Genomic DNA, 13822 nt, shown 5'->3' with positions numbered 1-13822 from the left:
GAAAAACAAAGAGTGGTTCCTCTGAGTTGGGTTGAAGGCTGTTTTCATTTCACTCAGAAACATGCCTCCCTTTGCGCGTAATAGCAGCCGGTAAATTCTCCTCTAGCTAACTGAGAGCAAATGCATCTGAGTTGCCTGATAAGGTAATGGGAGATAAGAAGCATCCATACCTTCCTGGAACACCTAAGGATATTTGGAAGAATACATTAAGCAAAAGCAAACAAATCACAAGCTTTCCTAACTCTAGACCCCCAACATCAAGGAAACTGCACCTGAGTACAGGCAGAAGTTGAGCTCCTTATTACAGGGTATGTAAAAGACAATTAGAAGAAATAATTTTCTGTACTCCGATATGAAATCCAGGCTTGACTCTGACCTATAATTTGAAATAAGCTTTATTTTAATGGCTTAAATTTCACTGCTAATAAGAGCAGTCCAATCACACCGCAGGCAAAAAGTGTGAAATAATTTACAGGTTTTGTCTGAAAAGGTCGAGGTCTTAAACAAAGAAAAGTGAATTTCCCAACCCACGTGCTTGCCCATTTTTCCCTACCCAAGTGCTTGCCCCTTGCTGTGCAAAACCAATAGACCTCTATGAAAAATCATCCCTGTCTTTTGTGTCCAAAGTATCATGTTTACCAAACACAGGCACATTAATTACCAACCCGCTGCTGCCAAAATGAACAACACAGGGCTGACGGAGGTCCCCATCGCCAGACAGTGAAAACGAACTTAGTCCTTTCCACTGAAGTTAATGAAGCTATGACAATTTAAATTAGCTGTGAACTAATTTAGCTCACCTGCACAAGGACACTCAGGAAAGTTAAGCAGAACTAACCAAAATGCCATCAAGTTAGAAGAGTGAGGTGCGTTGAACTTTCCATGGATTTATTTCACTCTTCAGTTAGGTGTCTAATGGGTTTGTTTTATTTTGCTAGATAATTTGGTCTGGCTTTGCAGGACCCCCTCCTGCATATAAATTGCTAGCAGTTAGAGGAGCTATCCCCTTGGGGATGGATAGTCCCTTGGCATCTCTCTTCTGTGCAACTGTTCTCTCCATGTACTCAGCATTTTCAGTGATATGCCAGCCCAGCGAGAACCCTTTGGCATCCACAACGGAAGTCATGGAGCTGCCCAGTGGACTTTCTCCTGCTGGCTTATCAGACAATGATTTAGCCTGTGATACTCTTCCAGAGGAATTCCATTTGGAGCTTTCAAAGACACGTTCCATTGGAGATCTCTTCTCCATTACACATCAGAAACACTGCTGGGAAAATAAAGTATTTTAGAAGCATTTTTATTTATTTATTTTTAATTTAAGAGGCATGGCCTGGGTTTTAAGGACATAATAAGCTTTATTCTTCAGGACTGCAATGCTAATAGGACTTTGCTAAGGGCCAGATCCAGAAAACTATTAACTCAAATTCCCAAGCTGTCATTTATAAAGCTGAGCGAGGAGCTGAAAGCACATTGCATGGACAAACGCAGATACGGGGATAACAGATGAGTTGTCCTGGCTTGGTGGCTCTTACCCTTGACCCAGTGGCTTGTACCCTGCTGGGTCAGACCACGAGGGACACCCCCGCTCCCACCTTTCTGCATCCCCCTCTGAATAAACACCCTGAGCTCCCTCTGTAAGGGATGGGAGGGCAGCTCCCCAAAGCTGAGACAGAAACACAGAAGCACTTTAATGTTTCTCAAACTCATAAAAGCACCCTTGAAAACTTTTCCCTAGAGCCCTGACCATGCCCTGTTCTCCCTGCTAGTGACAGTCACCTTTGAGCATCACTAGGATTCCCTGTGCCAAAGTGTCTGGGTGTCCCTGGGTGGGATGAAAGATGAAGTTAATACATTTTAATATTAGAAAAGAGAAGGCAACAAAGTCTGAAACACAGTGTTTTAATTCTGCGCAGTGAAAACTGATGAGTTGTGAGAAGCTGTAGTAAGGGGAGTAAATGATGCTAGGAAATCATTCATGCTGTTGAAGAGTTTAGTGTGGCGTGCCGTTCAGAGCAAAGCAAATTCACTGCTGCACGACACCAGTGAATTCATGATTCCTTACATCTGTTTTGTGATTCATGTCCTTGTTAGAGAAGTAAAAGATAGACCTCCATCCTACTTTGTAATGTCCCTTAGGCTTACCAACTTCTCTACTTTAATGACATTTTAGTTTGAAACAACTTATTTCCGATCTTACCAGGGCTTTTCTCTCTTGCTGTGCCTCTACACTAAACCTCGGTATTTACCAGCTCGCATCTCATGAATAATATTACTGTCAAGCTCTCCTCGGTTATAATTATATGAAAGAAGATTTCAATGGGGAGACACCCAAGATGAAGACACCGTATTCGAGACAAGGAAATGTAACGCCTACAAATGACTAGTTTAATCTTCCAAACACTTTAGAAAAACATTGATGATAATCTCATTCAATAGGCAGGTTTGGATTCCTTGTAGGAACAGAAGCAGAATGTAACTAAAATGCCTAACAAAGAGGCTTTATTTTGGGATGTGGAGCTGATCAGCCTCAGGAACGCATTTCACCTGGTGTCAGATGTGTGGGGATGTGACGCGGGCCCTCTGCTTTTCATGTGTGCGAGACAGAGGCTGACAAAAAAGCCAGAACTTGTACATTGGGAGCATCTCACTGTAGGTGACCCCAGCGAAGGGCATCAGCTGGCGTAGACCTTGGTACCCTCTCAATGCTGCAAGCACACAGTGATTTAACAAGTCATATACTTGCCATTAAATTTAAAGTGAATGCACTTTGATTTCAAAGATACATTAGATGCATAGGCACACATCTATACATCTTCGGACTCGATCATACATCTCTGCTAGATGCATCAAGCTGCAGTCATTGTAAGTCAGGTGAAAGTCATGTGTATGTATTCATTGCCGTAGTACCATGGGGAAGCCAGCAGAGAGTACTGTGCTGCAGAGCAGCTCCCATTGTGTGCAGCATACCTCCTCATGTTGAAAAGCTCCTGAAGCTTTGGAAACTGGATGTTTCTATAGATACGTACTTGGTAGTTTATAATAGCTGAAGATCTGCCCTGCTGATTTTATTATTTTTTAGTGTCACTTTCTTCCTTTTCTTTTTTTTTTTCTTTTTCTCTGCCTATTTCTTTTCATCCTCTCAGTGAAAAGTGAGAGTAGTACAGAATCCAGTATAAGCGTTGGACCACTCCACCAATACAGCCAGTGTTTGTACAGCAACCTCTATAGCTTTCTGCTCCAAAGTATTAACTGATCCTAAATTCAGGAAGAGAAGAACATAGACAGTAGACTTTTTTCTACCCTAACAGAAGCAAAGCTGGTTTAAATAAAAAAAAAAAAAAAAAAAAAAAAAAAAAGAAAAACCTTACATCTCATGCAATATGTTCTCAAAATGCTCCGCTGTGCAAATATTCTCATTCCCTTGGGATAACATGTGGGGTTTTTGATTAACCATATGATTAACCACCACAACACAGGGACTTCAGAGCTTCATGGGTCTTCATTCGGTTAGCTTACTTTATCATCTCCACACCATCTTTCTTAGATTAAGGTCAGCCCACCAGTACAAACACCTGAGCAAGAACTGTAATTTGCTTGCAGGTTTCAAGGTAATTTCAACTTCAAATGCGAAAGCATAAAAAAAAAATTCCTAATTGCAGCTGTCCAGAACAGGATTGCAGCTCCTGTTCCCATCATTTGCAGCTTCTGACTCACTCAGTCATTAACACAGAACTTGCTATTTCAAGGCAGCTGCTCTTTTAGTGGTCAGACATCTACTCAGCCTTGGCTTCACAGTCTAAAATAAATATCCTTGAGCGGTTGTACAAAAACTTCTATACAGAGAGCAAGTGGAGAACCCCACTGTTACAGTTTGCAGACGCTTGGGAGAAAACTCTCTGTATACCACACCTCTAAACTGCTCTGACAATGGCTAAACTGGCTAGTGAAGCCGGAGAATGGTTTCTAAAATACAAACCACCACGTAATCAAGCCTAGGCCTTCTTTATTTTATCTGCAGTTTCCTCATAGGCAGCACTTTGACAGATGGGTGCCCAATGACGGACCATCTCCATCATCAATTATTTCAGTCGTCTCCGTCACTCCTTTCTAAAGCCGGCACCACTCTCCTGCCGAAGCCTCTGGCATGCTAACATATTAAACAACTCCTTTTGATTATCTGAGTCACATATCCAAGCTTGCAAGCTTTATTTAAGGAGCTTCCATTCCCAAGAGATGTTTCTTGTATTGTCCCCATGGTGTGAAACAACCAGGCAGAAGGAACCGACTGGTCAACGTCTACACGCTGCTGTTGGCTGCTACGCTAAGGAGGAATAAATGTCATGGGAGTAGAGTTTAGAAGCAGGAGAAAATTAGGAAAGTAACCGAGTTGCAGGCTGTTTCTCTTTCTAACAAATACAACATGACCAAATTTGATATCCCGATATCTTTTTGTAACAACAGGAGTTACAGGATGCAGGTAAAATGCCGATATTAACATTTCTGTCACATAACCCTGCAGGACTGCGAGCAGAATTGGACCAAGCAGCCTTTTTCACCTCCCTTCTTAAGCTGCCTTGTACTGATGCTTTACTTTGTCAAATCAGAGATACAGCCCATTGCCCCAGTGGCTGCACCTACCTGCTGGGGTAGAGCTCTCTGTTTCCCTGGGACACCATCAGAGCAATTGCAAGCACTGCTGAGATGAAAATCCCAAAAGCAAGGAAGGGTGCTGTAAGAGAATGAGCAAGCTTCTCCTGACATTTTGAGTTGTATTGTCAGTTGATATTCACATGTTTCTGCTTTAAGTAGTTTGCTAAATCTTAAGAAAGATCTGTTCTATTCCGACGAGTTATTTTTGTTTGCATTGCTTTGTCACAGCAAGACCTCTAATGACTAAATGAAATCTCAGCGAGTACTAAGGATTGACACTGGATTTTAAAACTGTTTTAAATCTTCCAGGACTAAGCTGCTTTAGGTGACTACTGAGTTGCTACCCTCTCCCACTCTGCGAGGCAATTAATAGTTCATACTTTGGCACAGATGAACCCACGTTTTCCATCTGAACTTTGGGCCTGTGGTTACTCACGGGTTACCTCCCGAGTTGTAAGTCAGAGCCATCTGCATTTCTCATAGGCATTTCAGTATCTCTAGAAAAATGCCACAGATTCTTCTATCCAACTGCTCTTACAGACGAAGATTATAAAGCAGAACAGCTCATAACCACCTCCTCTGCAAACACTCGGAGCATGCCAGCTGCAGAGTGCTTGCGAATCTGCAAGCAGCGATGTACAAACCACGCTGTAACCATCCTCTCGTGAGATTTCAGTGTAAGTGAAAAAGTAGCTGGAGCAGCAAGCAGGCTAATGAAAACCTGTGGTTTCTAGATCCCTGTTCTGTTTCCACATGGCAAGTACAAACCAAAATCCCTCCCTGTAAAGGCTGCCAGTCCTCCCCTTTGCAACACCCTTGCTAAAGTAGATGCTAATCCAACCAGGAGCAAAACCCTGACTCCTGCACCACGCCACAGAGCTCACGGTCACCACGGAGCATAAGCTCTTGCTGTTGGGAAACCAACCACAAAGAAACCCATCAGGGCAGCATGTGTCAGCGACCAACCCTCAACAAATAGATGATGATGATGATAATAATAATCATCATCATCAATAGCAAAAAGCTTTACCTTTATCCTGAGTTCTGTTACCAAGCACCAGAACAGGCTGCCACATGCCAGTGTCCTGACTTAAGTAGTAGTGGAACAGAAACACAGACAGCAACAGGAGAAGTACTTGAGCCTTGTCAGGCTCCTGCTCACTCTCCAAAGCTTTCACCTGCATGTTATTCAACATCTAAAAGTCACTAGGAAAGGACACGAGGATAGCTTCGGAAAGCTATCAAGACCACATAAGGGAGGGTGAAGGGCTTTAAGTGTACTGAAGAAAATCCCCTCCTTTACACCAAACAAAAATAGACCAAATCCAGCACTTCCAGAGTGAGCTCTTAAGTGTAAAAAGTAGCTTGCAAGAGCAATACTTAACAAGAAATCTGTGCTTGTGTCCTGTACAGGGTCTTTAGACACCGCGGCCATCTGTGCTCGGGTTGCTACACTGATTTTAAAATCCTTTTGTCTCATTGAGACTTTTTGAAGAAACATGAAGCAAGCTTTTATACCAACAGTGCATTTGCAAGAGCACCGGGAGCAGTAAGCTCTATTTTAGTCACCTCAGTCACCCCTCCGGGCACTCAGCGGAGAGACACGTAGGAAGGCACCTTTCTAGAGTCCTCCTTTGACCTTTTAGGAAAATCTAAGGTTTAACTGTCACTTAATAGCTCTTCAGCTAATGTGGCCGGCTTCAGTAATATTGACATTTGATACATTCAGAGCAACTCTATAGAGTGTTCATGGACAAACTCTCCAGCCGCGCTGAAATCGGTCCCAATTCTATACTGATTTAACGGGACCAGAATTACCTCCCAGGGAACCAAAAGTTGGTGTGAGAAGGGAGTCGAGTCAAAAAGTTCTAACTCCAGTGTTCATAGGATGCTGCCACAAGGAAGGATTCAGTTGCTGGTTTCGGTCACACTAACGGTGTAGTCGACCTGTTTCGGAGAATACACACTCAAGCTGAGGAACTTGCAAGTTAGCATCCTCAGCAAACCCTGAAAAATTAACAAGGATCTGCCGCAAACAAATCCCATTTTACTAACAGATGCTTTTTGGTGATATAAAACTCTGTTTCTTTGCAGAAATAACTATAAATTGCTTTTGCTGCATCCCTAGATGGCAGACCTTAAGCATGTAAACTAAAGCAACAATCAAAGCAAAATTAAACAAAATTAGCAGGCGTGTGCCCGGAGCACGGTTCGCTCAGGATTTGGATGACCTAACTCACAGACGGATTATTTTTCCCTTCTATTTGTGAGAATGATTTAAACTTTTACCGACCTTCTGTGGTTAATTCAGACATTTTTCTCAAGTTTTCACTGTGGCCTGCTTACTCAGTGAGCATAACAGCTCCTCCTTCTGAACGAAACAGAACTTCTGCCCTGGGAAAACTGACATGTTGTGGTGTGTAAAACCATGATAGAGGTGTATTTTTCCAACCAGTGATGTATCATTCTTCCTCGGATCCTCCCTCCAAACATGCCACTCCACTGATTAATCAAAGAGTTTATCCAGGGCTACTCCTTTCTTTTTTTTTTTTTTTTTTTTTTTTTTTTTTTTTTTTTTTTTTTTTACATTAGGTCCTAACAATGCCAGGTGACCATGGGTGTAGGCAAACAGTGATATCACTGGTTTTCAAAAAATATTAAAATGAAAACAATCATTTGCACAGTTACATACTTGCCCCTGTATAAGCCCTTTCACTCGCTAGTACTACTGACACAGAAAACAGCTGTCATACAGCAGTGCTCCTATTACTTTATGGAAACAAAGAGAGGCTTTAAGATAGACAAAACCCTTCCTCGAGTAACGCCGTATGGTATCTTTACGTTGTCCTCCCTCTCCAGCTGCAGCCGTGCTGCTCCCCAGAGAGAGGAGGATCACTCTCCACGTTGATCAGAGCCCTTTCTGTACTGCCTCCGTGATTTCAAAAAGAAAACATTAAGTTGCTTCTTGGCAAACGAGCACAAACTCCCGCAGTACGAATGCAAACGCTCCTCATCAAGTTGTTTGGGGCAGACAAGTCACTCTACACGTTTCGACAACACTAATGCAAGCTGTTAAGAAAGCTTTGGCTTTATGCTTCAAATTACGGTCGCAGCACCAAGGAAGCTTGCTTAAAATTTAGGCTGCGCTTTACAGTATAACATACCCTATCTTTCCTTAACAGAGATCTTAAAATGAGCACAACCAGAGTACCAGAGAGGAGCTTCAAGATGTAATGAAGCGAGCGCCGGAGGAAGGGCTGTGCTTTCCAAACAGCTGGTGTAAATCTCCCAAGTGACTCCCTACGAGCCGGACCCTTGGCTTGCCACGCAGCAGCTCGTGTCGAGAGCCAGCAACCCTCCCCTCTCCCTACTCACAGTTCGGTGGCGTTGGCGGGGATGTCCCGGGGAACCTGGACCACCTTGCTCTCCTGACAAACAAAGACCCTGCCTGCGCAGCGGCAGGTGTGGTGCTGACATCCCCAGCAGCCCACCAGGAAAACCAGCAACCAGGCGAGGACCAGAGACATCTCTGCCTTCACATCTGTGCTCCTCGCCTTCATCTGAAAGGAAGGAATGCAGAGACCTCCCAGCCCAACTCCCTGGATGGAAGATCCGCCCCAAAAGCTGGGATGAACCACGTGGCTCTTGGGGGATGATTTCTCAGCACTTTTCAGTTCATGGCCCCACATCCTTTATGGCCTTGGAGTAGGGATGGAAAGAAGCAATCCTGATTTTCCAGTGGCAAAAGTATTTCATATTTTAAGTGGTGTTGAAATCACCCAGATGAACTAACCAGGGCACTTGTGACGCACTGGGTGTCTGCACTGGGAAAAGACCCTTCTTTCTCAGCTACGCTATTTTGCATGCTTTGTTTGGTAAGACCATGGGACAAGAAAGCATTTTTATTTTCTACAGCCCAGGAACTTTTGTCCCTGAAGGAGAGACACTATTTATGCTCCTCTTCATGGACTCAAGAGCCCATGCTTTTGTGTTGCTCCTAGGCAAAAGAAATGTGTTTTTTTTTTTTTTATAGAGTATATAAAAGCTGTACAGTCCTAAAGCCAGAGCTAAATAACACACCTGTATTTTCAACTGTGATTATTCTTCATGCACTTGCTAAAGAACCCCAAACAGGAGAAACCACCAGAATCCCAATGGTCCCTGGGGACTGAGAAGCTAATTTCACCATCTGGGGAGAAACCCAGAAATATACAGAAAGTCTCTTTGTGACACAACAGGAGGAAAGCAGCTTCAAGAATATCATCATAAGGCCTGGACTGTGAATCCCCATCTTGGAGTCCTTATTTGTTTTGTTTACTTTTTGACTGAGCTAAAATGTGTTTCTTGTTACCAATATTAATCCTTGGGGAAGGGACCTGGCTAACTCTTTGCTGGGACTGAGTCATGCTGCACCAGGCTAACATCTGAAACCAGGGTTTGTCTACATGACACCTGAAACGACAATTTTGAGATAAAATGGGGTTTAGGGTTTTTTGTTTGCTTGCTTTGTTTTAATTTGCAAACAAAGCTTTTAAGTCACAAGCATTTTAGTAATTACTCACTTGTCATGGGTAATTCTACTGAACGTGACTCACCTTCAATCCTTCACACTGCTTGGAAGGAATTTAATCTTGTTAAAAAGCAGATGTTAGGTTGGTTTTTTGGGTTTTTCAATTGTTTTTTTTTTCTTCTCCCATAATCAAAAAGCATAAGCAAATGTAATGAGACACAACACAGCATCTCTTCTCTGAAGTGTGCTGGCCAAAAAACTCTACTATTCTCATCTTTAAAACAAACATCAAAATGTAGATGTTTCTGAAAAGAGCTAATGATGATTTTCAAAATTAATCAACTGAATCTTTAAGTTACCCTAAGAGTCACCCTAATTTTACCAAATATCACCAAATATTTATTATTTTTCCTCACCCCCTCAAACTTACTTAAGATGAGAACAGTGATATTTACATTTAAAAAGGGAAAAAAATCATTTCAATCTCTTTCTAACAATGGCAAGCTTGTAAGGGAGTGTAAGATATCCATTTAGCTGTACATGTGAAAAAGAGTCCATTTTGCTAAGGTGGCTGAATCAGATTCATGAGAATGACGGTGCCTGCCAGAAAAAAAAAAGTTCTAAAATATTAGTGAGTTTTTCCTCATATATCTATCTGTCTATCTATATCTCCTTTCCTTTGAAAGATCTTAGACCTACAAGATCTCCCAAAATAAGTACAACCTTTAGCTTCCTTCGTACTCAATGGGATGAAAACTGCAGAAGTTCATCCTATGGCCAAACAAATTCTCATTTAGTAAAAAATTGTCTTAGCCCACTGTAAGTTGGACTAACTAGACACTTCAGGACTTAATTGCCCGGAAGACAAATCATTTGAGGCTTTTCTAGTTTGGGCTTTTTAATAGCAAGTCTCTAGTTTCTACAGTTGTAGACTGAAAGTAGGTTGAAAAAAGCCCCTAAAAATCAAAAACGTGAAGCTTGAGGAATATATAGAGCACAAGAACACTTGGTTACAAATTAATATAAGCCATCTCTCTTCATTCTGAAACCCATCAATACTGATGAAACGGATAGAAATATTTATGACATAGTTTAAAAAGTGGTAACGTTCTCTGAATGTCAAAATAATTTGCGTTGCTACAAAACATTGCAATTTTATTAACTTTAGGTTTCATATATCACACTACAACCTTGTTTCAGATGATAGTAATGATTCTTCTGTATGCAAAAGTCAGGAGATTATACAGATATTGCTAGGGCTACAAGAGATCTTTCCAATTACTAGTGACGTTCAAAACTACCAAGTGTGCTTTATTTTAACACAACTAGTAAAACATAGATGTTTTAAAACATCAGGTCAGGCCCAGCAGCAAATCATGAGCATAATGAAGAAAAATTGGAGGGAGATTGGCTCCTTCCTGTTTTTGCTTGGTGAGGCCATTTTCTCAATACAGTACCCGTTGTACCACTTTCACTGATGGCAGGTAAGACTAAGATGAGGATTATTAAATAATTATAAAAAAACTCCAAACCCCAAGATTCTCTTGAAATACTGTGGAGATAAGAATTTGATGGAAATATCCAGTTATCATTAAATTCAATAAAATCAGATGGTATGCAAAATGAAACTGACACTTCATTCATATTAGAGGAAGCACTAACTCAGGGCCACACTAAAGCTATGTGAGGATAAATGAAGATTCAGAAGGATTTCTGAGTTGTTTCATGCATATAATTCAAGATCTTGAAAAACGACTCTGGTGTCTATTGATTTTTTGAACTGAGAATGTCTCTCCTGATGTCTGCTCAAATGACACACAGCCACACCACTGCAGTCCTCTGGATGGATTAATGGGCTGATGATCCTTTCTCTACGAGTTCAGGAGCACAATTGTCCCCTCTCAGGAAGAAATTCCGTGTAAAGGAGGGGAAAAAAATGCCAAGATACCTCCTAGTGTCTTTCTGAGGAAGTTGCACCCACAAGTCCTTCTTGAGCACCAGGTTTGAGCTCCAACCATGCCTGAAAACCCAAAGGACCTGTATCATAAAATGCCCCACATCTTTGTGCCATCACAGGTCTTCATACTTCTTCCTCAGTAGCTTGTTCATAGAATCATAGATCATAGAATCATTAAGGTTGGAAAAAACCTCAAGGATCATCAAGTCCAACCATGGGGGGCAAACTCATGCCTCCTGTCCCAGCTACACACTCTGGCACCTTCAGAGCATCATGTGCTAGGAGCAAGGACCTGTCTCGTGGAGATGGCTGGCTGTGATGCACTGTCATTGAGATACGTACTGTTGAAAGCATAAATGCAGAGATGACGGTGCTTTCAGATATTCCTAAGAGCCTTAATCTTTGCATCCATTTGCAGGAGAGCTAAGCTCCAGCTGGCAAATCGGTCTTGAGAGTGTAAACTGTTTTCCTGGGTAAGGAAACAAAAATTTCCCCAAATTGAAGCACTGTAGCAACAGACATGCAATTAAGTGAATTATGACAGAAACTCAGTGATGATATGATGAAATTATGAAATTAGACGGCTTCTGGGATAGACAGTTAATTCACAGTTATACAGTCACCGAGGGATCTTCTTTAAGACAGTAGTAAAGTCCCCTGGATTGATGAAGATACAGCAGGAAATAAAATAAACCACCCCAGCTCTCTCCCTCTTGCCCTCACCAGGCTTATTCCAAATACACCGAAACATCTCCAAGTCCTTCCACCGCAGCGCAGACGCGGTTGGCTCAGCATGGAAACCCAGCTGCCGGAGGTGTGGGAACAGCTCTTTTTCAGGAGGCAGGAGGGTTACCGGGTGTTGGAGTGTATCAACCTACAGGCAAGCAAGTTCGCAGCAGCTTCTGCTTGTGTTTCTCTCTTTTGAAACACAACATGACAGCTAATTAAGTAATTTTTTTTTTTTTTCTGCTGGCATTTTCCAGCCTCAGAACAGTGTTTAATTACTGAATGCCACTGTAACACTGGCTTTGCTTAACCACAAACGTTCTATAAAAATATACAGGCAAATAAATCTCCTGTACGAACAGACAACATACAAACCACATCCAAAAAAGAAGTTTACCCTTCAAAGAGTGGAGATTTCTGGCTCTTTTGATGGTTTCTAGCACATAGGTTTTCCCTATGGGTTTACAGGCAGCAATAGCATCTATTGTCCTGACTACCATGCTATGGTCATAAAAAGGTGTTTTCTATCCAGAAAAGCTTGCAATGTGAGACGTAGCAGATAGACACCTAAAAGGAAATTAATAAGAGGGAGTTTGACACATCATTGATTCACCTTTTGTGAATGACAAACTTGGGTTTTAATAGAGCACATCACTGAGGCCAACAGACCATTTACCTAATAAAAATAAAATGTTTTAGGCTTCTTTCCAGAATAGTCTTTCCAAACAGATTTTTTTTTTTTAGCTTCATCTTTTTCCATGAATGGGGGTTATTTTTATATACAATAGAATGGCCAGACTTTATCTGTGCCCTCAGTGTTGAGAACATAAAACATGAAGCTAGCCTAATAAAAGCACTAGCTTATTGCTCTATCAGTCTTTTAGCCAGCTGCTCTCATGCAACCTTAACTCTCCAAAAAGAGCAAAATGGAGAGAGTAAATTAGCCACGAGAGGGAGTGCATTCGCTCTAAAAGAGAAGACGCACCAGGATAAGGAAAGGATTAGAAGGTGTACAGAGTTATGCTCACACAGATTTCCTGCCTGGCTTTCGACTTCCCATCTTGGCCGTGCTTAGCTCCTTTATGAAGCAGCACCTCTGCAGAGCGCCGAGGAGCACGTCTCACGGCGCTGTGTTTCACGCAGCAATAACCGACAGCGCCGTGGCTCTTGCTTCCCTCTTGTTATCCACCCCTTTTTCCCCCCTAAAACCTAATTAGCACCTGATGTAATGGCGCTGCAGTGTGGAATGGCCTCCGACACGACCAGTATTCTTGCTGACACTGCTCAGCAGCGAGCACGTGCTGTCTTACGATCTGGGGGAGCAGGGGAATTACATCTTGCTTTATTTCACTCTGCTCCAATCCTTTTGTGGCTCAGCCCTTGACCTAGAAGATTTTTCAGAGGCAATCTGAGGATATAAGCACCTCATGTATTTTCAGACCATGGGAGACATATGCAAGAGACAACGCTGAAGTCAAAGACAAGTCTTTGCCACCGCATCTAGTACTGCTCCCCAGGTTCAAGTCTGCTCATCCCAGTCGATAATAAAAGACGCAGCCCATCTGCTCGGTTTCTATCACATGTCTGTAGAAGCACAGTTATAGAAGTACTTTTTCTTTGCACTGTCCATGTGTGGGTTTGACTAAACCAAAATAATGCACAAGACACACCAAAGCCTGCCTAGAATCACACTTTGCATCACATGTTCTTCCCCGATGCCTTTCCCAGCCAGCAAAGTGTATTTGAAGGCCAGAGGTGTGAGCCGAGAGAAACCTTATCTGACTGTAGTGTCAGGTAGACCTGCCTATGGACAACAACCACCATACAGTGCTCACGTTGGCACCAGCAGAACCTCGTGAAATCCAACAGGGGCAAACGCAAGGCCCCAAAACTGGGGAGGACAAATCCCCTGCAGTGATACAGGCTGGACAGCTCTGCCAGTAGATGAAGAGCAGTGATTATTCCCCTTTACTCTGCAC

At 42.4% G+C, this 13822-nt stretch overlaps 1 protein-coding gene across 1 annotated transcript in view; it reads right to left on the bottom strand.

The window, feature by feature from the left end:
* Positions 1–8177, bottom strand: part of FSHR (follicle stimulating hormone receptor) — a 77277-nt gene extending 69100 nt beyond the window's left edge. The window contains exon 1 of the mRNA XM_010073341.1: positions 8026–8177. Coding sequence (XP_010071643.1) covers positions 8026–8177 — 152 coding nt within the window. The remainder of the gene's footprint in view (positions 1–8025) is intronic.
* Positions 8178–13822: the final 5645 nt, after the last annotated feature.

Source organism: Pterocles gutturalis, unplaced genomic scaffold (genome assembly GCF_000699245.1).
Source record: "Pterocles gutturalis isolate BGI_N339 unplaced genomic scaffold, ASM69924v1 scaffold9657, whole genome shotgun sequence".
NCBI lineage: Eukaryota > Metazoa > Chordata > Aves > Pterocliformes > Pteroclidae > Pterocles > Pterocles gutturalis.
The sequence above is the reverse complement of the archived record's forward strand: the minus strand, read 5'-3'. Positions and strand labels throughout refer to the sequence as shown.